This window comes from Tupaia chinensis, unplaced genomic scaffold (genome assembly GCF_000334495.1).
Source record: "Tupaia chinensis unplaced genomic scaffold, TupChi_1.0 Scaffold000704_1, whole genome shotgun sequence".
NCBI classification, from domain to species: domain Eukaryota; kingdom Metazoa; phylum Chordata; class Mammalia; order Scandentia; family Tupaiidae; genus Tupaia; species Tupaia belangeri.
In genome coordinates, this window is record NW_006160227.1 from 3,450,144 (window position 1) to 3,459,674 (window position 9,531).

General features: G+C 49.7%; 1 protein-coding gene across 1 annotated transcript in view; it reads right to left on the reverse strand.

The window, feature by feature from the left end:
• The window catches only part of LSM3 (LSM3 homolog, U6 small nuclear RNA and mRNA degradation associated), a 15,774-nt gene extending 13,981 nt beyond the window's left edge, over nucleotides 1-1,793 (reverse strand). The window contains exons 1-2 of the mRNA XM_006160682.3: nucleotides 1,699-1,793; nucleotides 272-382 (exon numbers count right to left, since the gene is read on the reverse strand). Of these exons, the coding sequence (XP_006160744.1) occupies nucleotides 272-382; nucleotides 1,699-1,719 (132 nt within the window). The 5' untranslated portion in view covers nucleotides 1,720-1,793. The remainder of the gene's footprint in view (nucleotides 1-271; nucleotides 383-1,698) is intronic.
• Nucleotides 1,794-9,531: the final 7,738 nt, after the last annotated feature.

Below are 9,531 nucleotides of genomic sequence, written 5' to 3' on the forward strand. Positions count from 1 at the left end.
GGGTGCGTGTGCGTGCGTTCCCAAGATCCCGAGAGGAGAATGGAGGAGAAGGGACTGCGGCGAGACCATCCCCCGGGGGGTGATTTCTCGCTTTCTGTCTCTCTGTCTCTCTCTGTCTGGCTGGCGAGCTCACGCGCCCTATAGTGAAAAAAAACTTCTCCAAAAAAAAAAACTCTTTCACATGGGACAATTTTTACATTTCAAGGGAGTAGGGTAGGAAGGGATGGCAAGGAAACAATCTGATCTTAGGGTCACCGATAAATTCACTTACGTGTAATCTGCCTCGGAGCTCTCGGTCATTTCTCATTTTCACGTAAATTCGCTCATCCAGGCTGAGCCTGATGAGATCCAGGGGCTCCTCGACGGTGTTGGTAGTTTGTTGCTGATAAATAAAACAGGCTTAGTAATGCAGTACTAGAGATGGTGCAGTGTTCACATCCCTGCCATGCCACGTGACCATGAGCAAGCCACGTAACCTCTCTATGCCTCAGTTTCTTAATCTGTCAAATGGGGATAACAGTAGTGCTTACCTAATGCAGTTATTGTGGGGCTTACATGATGGACGTGAAAACTTAGTTAAGAAGCATGTGCCTCTCACATGCTACTTGTTACATAAATGCAGACTAAAACACACACACATATAACATATATATATATATAAACACGTGTGTCTGTGCGTGTACATGAAAAAAATCACAGCGCAAAAACTGCCTGACCCCATTTCAGGGTATGGACCGTCAGTCTCAGGGACCTTAGCTTTATCTCAAATATCATTTATCATTTGAAAAACCTTCACTTAATGCCACAGAAGCTAAGCAGAGAGATTATGAATTGAGAACAGGGCAGTGCCGTTTCGTGTGACTCGGTGCCACTTACTCAGTGTGGATAAAAATACCCGCTCTAGGGAACTTAAATTACAGTGTGGAGAGATTAAACAGAGACACACGTGTACATACTTAATAGAAAACAATAACATGAGGAACAGGCAGGGTAAGCAGAGGGACAAGAGTGCCATTTCATGCAGGTGGCCAGGGAAGTCCTCTTTGATGAGGTGCGGTTTTGGTAGAAAGCACAAAGATGTCTAAGAGGCGAGCGCAGGTGACAAGGTTTGCAGGATACTCTGCTACTCTGCGCGGCAGCTGCTTGTTTCCTTCAGGCCTGATCACCTCACAGCTTGTGTGTATCTCCCCGACTTCTGTTTTAATCTGTCCTCCCCCAGAACAAGCTCCAAGGGAGGACAGGGCTCCCTTAGGGCCACACCAGGGCCGCTGGTGCTTAGAGCAGCGTCTAGCTAAACGAAGCTGACGTTCACTCCGCACACGGGGAATGTGCACATAACTGTCGCGCTCAGCAACGATGACTCCTTTACTCTTGCGTTTTCTATTGGAATCACAGCAGCTCCCCAAGGCACTCAAGGGTCCTTACTCTCATTTTATAGATAAAGGCAAGTCGCAAAAGAAAAGAGGTGACAGGCAGGAGACTAGCTGTGTCCAGGGCTTCGAGCAGGGAAAGCGCTCCGGGCCGGAGGAAGCATTCGGAGGGGGCGCGGTTACCCAGGGCACGCGGCAGACCCGGGAGCAGGAGGCGCGACAGGCCACGTTTCCGTGAGCTCGGAGAGAGAAGCTCTAGGCGGAGCCGGGCAGGGCCGGGGCTGGGAGGGAGGCACCTGCTCTGCAGCGGACGTCTTAGAACACTCACCTGGTCCACGTCGTCCGCCATGTTTCAAACGCTGCGCCCTTTCCCGCCTCTCGCGAGAACACGCGAGCGCCCGCGGTCTCCGGAAACGCGAGGGCGTAACGTACCGGAAGTAGAATTGTTTTGCTCTTTCTTCTTCCCGCAGTTTACATTGGCCAATGGGAGCTGGGGCGGAGCTTCGCCTGGGGGCGGGAATTGGTCCACAACAAAGGGGCGTGACCACCCCCCGCCCATCTTGGGGGCGGAGCCCGCGTTCGCGTGACTCCCCCGGCTTGGTGCGTCACTCCGAAGCCAGGCTTGCCCGGGCAACATGGCTCGGAAGCGCGCGGCTGGCGGGAAGTCGCGGGGCCGCGAGCTGCCGGACAAGAAAGCTAAGGGCAAAAGCCGGGCCCGCGGTGAGGCGAAGGAGGCGGGTGAGAGCGAAGCCCAGCGGGGCTTAGCGGGAGATGCTCCGGAGGCGGAGGCCGCCCGGATGCCCGGGCGGGGAGGCGGGACGTGGAGGTGGGGCGGAGGCGGCCGCGCTGGTCCTGCCCTGGGGCGATGCTGTTAGGTGGTCCCGGGGAGCTGGGAGGCTGCTGCCGGGGTCCTCCACGACCGCTCTGCGCCTTTGTCCTCCGCTCCTGGGGCGAGGTGCCCCGAAGGGTCCTCCAGGATCGCAGCCTAACCTCGAACTCCGTGGTGGCCGCTTTCCTGCTTCCCGTTGCCCCGAGGACAAAAGTCCAGCCTCCTGGCAGATGCTAAGGCTGGACGGGGGAGGGAGGCGGGGTGAGGGCAGGCATTGTCATATTTGTGTCCCCAGGGCAGGGACGGGCGGAGATGTAGAGTGCTGTAGTGTGCCGATTCCCAGAACAACCTCCTCTAAATCTTCCGCAGAGTTCCAAGCTCAGATGCCCCTCCACTTCCACACGTGGATGGGCTGGGAGAGGCTTCTGACATTGTCACAGGCGAAGCAAACTTGATTTTCTCCTCTAAGCCTACCCCTTCCGCAGTTTTCCCAGTGCATGATCCTGTCACCCACCTGTTGAAGCAAACCCCACTTTTTGCTTCCATGCACATTTGCAGTCCATCAGCAAGCCCAATCTGTTCAGCCTCAAAACTCTGCCTCACCTCTGTCCGCTTCTGTTTCCATGGCTCCAGCCTCTGCCAGAGAACACCATCACCTTCCAGTGGAACGCTGCATGTTCCTGTTTACTGCCTTCCTGGCCTTTCCCCATCTTAGTTCTGCACCCAGCAGCTCAAGCGCTTTTTCAAAGGAGAAATGGTGCGCAGAGTTCAAATCCTCTTTGGGTTCCCGTTGTGCTTTGCAGAACACCCTACTCCGTTCCGTGGTCCACAAGACTCTACATGACCTGGCTGTGGCTGTCTCCCCAGCTATCTCCTCCCAGTTACCCTGCATGTTGGCGTCCTTTTCTTCCTCTCACACGCCAAGTTATTTCTCACTTGGGGCCTTGGCCATGTTCCTTCTGCCCAGCATGTTCTTCCATGGTGCTTGCTGGGCTGATCTCTTCTGTTGCTTCAGATCTGGGGTCAGACATTCCTCCAGCAGCCTGAGGTGGTCTTCCTCCTGCACCCCTATTACTGCCCTGCCAGCCTCTTCCACAGTCTGATGGTGTTCATTTATTCCTTTCTGATCGCCTCTCTAGAGTTTAGGCATTATGAAAGTATGTCTTGGGACCAGCAGATGGTGTAGTAGTTATGCCACTGGACTCTCACAGAGTCGAACATGGTTCAAGTCCTGTACCCCGTGGCTTGAAACTCACGCCGGGTGCGTGTGTATGTGTGTGTGCCCAAAATCCTGAAAGGAGAATGGAGGAAAAGGGATTGCGGTGGCCATCCCCTCTGGGAGGGTGATTTCTCCCTTTCTCTCTTTCTATGTCTCTTGTATCTCTGGTGAGTGCATGCGCCCTATAGCAAAAAATCTCACTTAAAAAAATAAAAGAAAACATCTTATTTTTTGTTGGATCCTGTCTTGTCCTCTCCCCCCATCCACTCTCCACCATTCATGCACCGAGTACTCAATAAGGATTTTAAATAATTGCAGAGCGCATGCAGTAGTCGGGAGTTCTGAGGTGCCTGAAATAACTGGGTAGGAAATTAGATGGGGTAACCAGTCAGGGGCTACCATGACACCAGATTTGGTATAGGTTATAAACCGATTGTCCATTAGGAAATAGCCAAACGGTGGTAATCCCTGGAGTGAGAAGGTGAGTTACCACATAATCCCGTGAGTTCCATTCTATGTGTTTATTTGCTCACTTATTCATTCAAATAATATTTCTCGAGTAGCTGCCACGTGCTGTACGTGTGCTAGGTGACGTGGGAGATACGGGTCTTTTGGAGGATCTTAGCGCGCAGGAGTTGACATGACATTTACATGTTAAGGTCGCCAAGGCAGGGTGCGTGTTAAATATTATGGGAGGAGGTGTGATGCTTCCTGGCTTCTGTGGAAATAATCAAGTTTGACCAGAGTTAGGAAAATCCTCTATGAAAGAGTTGTTTGATCGCCACCTTAGGGATACGCTCGGTTTTAGCAAGGGGCTATGAAAGAAAGTTGATATTCTAGCCACGTATTCTGGATACGTGGTGATTCAGAAATGAAAGGCTTTGGTTGGTGTGGTGGTTAAGGGTGTTGACTTCCACATGGCCGACCACAGTTCGGGTCCGGGACCTGGTGACTTGCTTTCTCACTTCCTCTCTGTCTCGTGTCCTCTGTCCCTCTCTGGTCAGATTTAAAAATAAGTAAATAACTAAATAAAGTTAAATAGTTATTTAAAAAGAGAAAGGTTTTTTTTTTTTGTTTTTTTTTTTGGAGAGGTTTTCGCTATAGGGCGCGTGCGCTCGCCAGACAGACAGAGAGAGACATAGAGACAGAAAGCAAGAAATCACCCCCCAGGGGGGATGACCACGCTACAGTCCCTTCTCCTCCATTCTCCTCTCGGGATCTTGGGCACGCACGCACACGCGCCCGGCGTGAGTTTTAAGCCACCGGGTCCGGGATGCGAACCATGGTCGACTATGTGGGAGTCCAGTGACATAGCCATCACGCTAACTGCTAGTTCCCAAAGAGAAAGGTTTTAATGTAGTAGAAATGCTACCAGATTCTGTAGCAAGCATTACCTCCCAGCTCAGCACTACCCTGGGTGCCAGCTCTGTGTATCTCCAACGCTTAGTAGTCACATGCACTTGGGCGGGTGAAGTTGAAGCTTGTCTACGAGGTGCACTCCTCCCGGGCAGGGTCACTGTGAGTTTGCAGTGCGTGTTATGTAAAGCTCTTGATGTGGTCCCATGTTAGGTAATCACTTGGACTTAATCCTTCAGCCTGAAAGGTAGGTTAGGATGCGCCCCAGCTCACTGAAACCCCTAGCCAGAGGGGCTGCAGTCGTTTCCCAGGGCAGCTTCTAGAATCGGGTGAATGACAGTCTTTGCTGTAGTTGGGTGCAGGGCACAGACATCTCATTGTGGTTCGGGCTGCAGGTGACACTGGTGGGTTGACTGCTCAGTGTGGTTTCTAGCAGTGTAGTAGGGTAGGTGTTAACAACAGCCCTGTGCGTGCGAGCGCAGGTGATACGTGGCCGCTTTCAAGTATCAGGATTAAAGAACATAGTCTCTCGTGGTTTCCCTCTATCTTTCTTCCTTCCTTCCTTCCTTTGTTTTTTTAGCAGCCAGAGGCTGCTTAATGGTTTATGAGTTGACAGTTCGAGTAGGGTGCTTTTAATATAAAGATTTTCTGGATCTTACCTTCGTCTTTATTAATAAGCAAAGATGTTAAATACTTCATTTTTACTATTCTAAAAATGCAGGGATGAGGTGCAGCCCCATAGCCAGTAATGTTACATCCAACATGGCTGACCATGGTTCAGATGCCAGCTCACTGGGCCACATATACATGCATGTTTAAAATCTTGACACCAGGCAGGCAAGTGGAGTGGTGGCTGAGGACCTTGGACTCCTCCATGGCCGACTGTGGTTCGAGTCCCAGACCTGGTGGCTTACCTGGTGGCTTGCTTTCTTACTTTCTCTCTCTCCCTGGTCAAATTAAAATAAATAAAGTTACATAAAATAAAATAAAAATCCTGACACCCTGGAAAAATGAAGGAGAAGGGATTGTGGCAACGTGACCATGCCCAAATCCACTCTACTTCCCCTTCCCTGGCGAATGTGTATGCCCTCTGGCAGTTAAAACAACCAAGTGCCCCTATCATGCGTACTTTCTTTGATTTGAATTATGATTTCATTTACATCAAAAGGGAGAGTCGTTTTTTTTTTCCCTCATGCAAAATGCATTATTGGGGAGCATAACCTCTCCAGAGAGTCAACAGGTCAGATCATACATGAAAGGATTGAATTAAAGAGTACATTAAAGAGATATTTCAGGTTAATGCTATGGCCCTTTTGGGAACTTCAATAAAGATAAAATATTTTTCTTTTTCTTTTAATTTGCCAGAGGACACAAGTGCTCGCCAGAGGGAGACAGAGAGAGAGAGAGAGAGCAGGTGTGCGCGCAAGCATTCCTCTTGGGATGGCCATGCCACAATCCCTTCTCCATCTCTCCCTTCTTTTGAACTTCTGTACATGTGCATGCACATGAACTCGGTGTGTTTGTTTGTTTCTTTTTTAAAAAAGTTTTTTTTTGCCATAGGGCCTATTGCACTTGCTGGGGAGGGAGGGAAAGTGAGACATTTCTCCCGAGAGGGGATGGCCATGCAGCTGTCATTTCTCTGCCATTCCTCTTTCAGGATTGTGGGCATGCACACACATATACACACACGCCTGGCGCGATGTTCAAACCACTGGTCTGAAACGGGAACTGTGGTCAGCTGTATGGAAATCTAGCACCTTTATCATCACTCCACCTGCTCACACCAACTTGGTGTGTTTTTCAAGCTGCTGGGTCCAGGACTTGAACCACACAGATGGTCCCGTGGGATCCACCAGCCTCTCCCACCCCTCGACCAGCTGGCTTGAGTATTTTTATTTTCTAAAATGAATTGAAGCAGAGTCATGCAAAGGCAAAAGGGATGTATTTCCGTTTCAAGACGATTTGAGTGAATATATCTGCAAAATAGATATGACTCCCTGCCATAGTATTTGTTGTTAAAATTGATGTTCGTGATACAGAGTAAGCGTCTATATGTGTGTGTGCACATGCAGGAGAGAAGCACTTTGGACAGGGTCTCATCGAGCCACAGTCTGCATCCCCAGCCCTCCAGCTCCTCAGGATCCCGGGCTCTCACATGCACGCCCGGCATGTATTTGGGCTGACCCAGACATCTGAACCCGTGATCAGCTCAATGGCTCCCAGGCTTGTAGGGCACTTGCATCGCTGCTGCATCACATCATCTGGGCCAGAATTAGTTTATTGCATATTTATTTATGCGTAAGAAGAAGACCGTTCTTTTAGATATCCTATTTTTTTTTTTTTGGAGAGATTTTCACTGTAGGGCGCGTGCGCTCACCAGACAGACAGAGAGACATAGAGACAGAAAGCGAGAAATCACCCCCCAGGGGGGATGGTCACGCCGCAATCCCTTCTCCATTCTCCTCTCGGGATCTTGGGCACGCATGCACACGCGCCCGGCGTGAGTTTTAAGCCACCGGGTCCGGGACACGAACCGCGGTCGACTACGTGGGAATCCAGCGACATAGCCATTACGCTAACTGCTGGTTCCCTAGATATCCTATTTTAAAAGCAGCAGCTTAGGGGCCGGCAGGTGGCTTGGCGGTTGGGGTGCTGGATTTCCACATGGCCAACCATAGTTGGAGTCTGGATGTAGCAGCTTGCTTTCTCACTTTCCCTGTCTCTCTCTGATCAAATTTAAAAATAATAATGATGATGAATAAAATTAAATAAAATAATTCTCTTTTTTAAAAAAGACAACAGTTGGGACCAGCAGATGGTGTAATGGTTATGTTGTTGGACTCCTACGTAGTCGAATGCACTTTGAGTCCCAGACCTGGCAGCCTAAAACTTGCTGGGTGCGTGCGTGCATGCCCTAAATCCCAAGAGGAGAATGGAGGAAGGAGAAAGGATTGTGGTGTGGCCATCCTCCTCAGGATGATTTCTCACTTTCTGTCTCTCCAGTGAACACATGCTCCCTATAGCAAAAAGTCTCTCTCTTAAAACAACAAAAAACGACAACAACAAAAAGCCAGCAGCAGCAGCTTATGGGTTTTTTTTTAAGAAAATAAAGTTTTATTCTTTTTTTAATTATCAGTATTTTATTCCATCCTCAGTTTGCCAAGGTGGTTGGCATGTCAGTGCCATTTGAGTAGAACTGGAAAGGTTGTGTTTTCTTTGCATTTCTTTTTTTTTTTTTGGAGAGGTTTTTGCTTTAGGGCGCGTGTGCTCGCCAGACAGACAGAGAGAGACATAGAGACAGAAAGTGTGAAAAAGCACCCCTTGGAGGTTGGCTACCTACAGTCCCTTTTCCTCCATTCTCCTCTTAGCATCTTGGGCACACGTGTACACGTGCCCAGTGTGAATTTAAGCCACCAGGTCTGGGACTCGAACCATGGGAGTCCAGCAACATAGCCATTATGCTAACTGCTGGCCCCTTTTTTGTATTTATTTTTAATTGTTAGAGGGTGCATGTGCTTGTCAGAGGGAGAGGGAAAAAGCACCCTCAGTGGGCATGACCTTGCTGCAACGTCTTTTCCGTTTCTCCGTCCTGTCTGAATTTGGGGCACATACATGTGCCTGGCATGTTTCCCAAGTCAGATTTGAATTATACAATCGGCCGTGTAGGATCCGGCTTATTTAACCACCAGGCTACCAACTCATAAATGTATTATCGTGTTACACATTTCTTTATTGCTACCTCTAGCTCATGTACTCACCAGAGAGAACGAGAACTCAGAACATGCCCCCTCACTGGGGCCCAGTGCAGCCACAAGCTCTCTCTGTTCCTCCCCCTGTTCAGGATGTTGGGCATGTACACACGCATGCCCAGCATGTTTTCCAAGCCACCAGGGCTGAGATTTGAACTGCAGCCAGCTATGTGGGATCCAGCTCCCCCAACCCCCTGGGTCACAGGCCCAGCAGTATGTGTTTGGAGCTGAGGTTGATCTTGAAGGACGGCAGAAATGTGGATTTGTAGAAAGGAGGTTGTGGGTAACGTGGCATGTTTACCAACTTGAAACTTTCCACGAGGAGGAGAGGACGATCCTTAAGAGAAGTGATGAGTCACTGCGGGAAGTGCGTAGGAAAGGGCTTAGTGAATTCGGTTGTTTTCCTTGCTGGAGATAAGCTGCAGCTGAAGATTCGGGAGAATTTATTTGGGTTGTATGGTGATCTCTACAGTCTTAGGAGAAGTAGAATACAATGCTGAAAAAGGGGGGTGTTTTTTTATTGTGGAACGTGGACTAGACCGCAGTGGAAGAAAGGCTGAGAGCTGGTTGCTGGCCAGATGCAGGATGGTGAATAGATAGTGGGAGTATGCTTTGGAGAGAGTTATAGAGCCTCTTTTTTGGGGAGAGAGTTTTGCTATAGGGCACGTGCACTCTCCAGAGAGACAGAGACAGAAAGTGAGAAATCACTCCCCAGGGGGGATGGCCATGCCACAGTCCCTTCTCCTCCTTTCTCCTCTCGGGATCTTGGGCACGCACGTACACGTGCCCGGCATGAGTTTAAGCCACTGGGTCCGGGACTTGAACTGCGGTCAACTACGTGGGAGTCCAGCGACATAGCCATGATGCCAACTGCTTGTTCCTATAGAGCCTTTTCGTGACCCCATCATACTCCCTCTGCCCTTGTATCCTCTCTCACCTCTTGTTCTGCATGGTCTCCTAGATGTCTCTGAAGATGAGAAACCTCCGAAGAAGAGCCTTCTCTCAAAA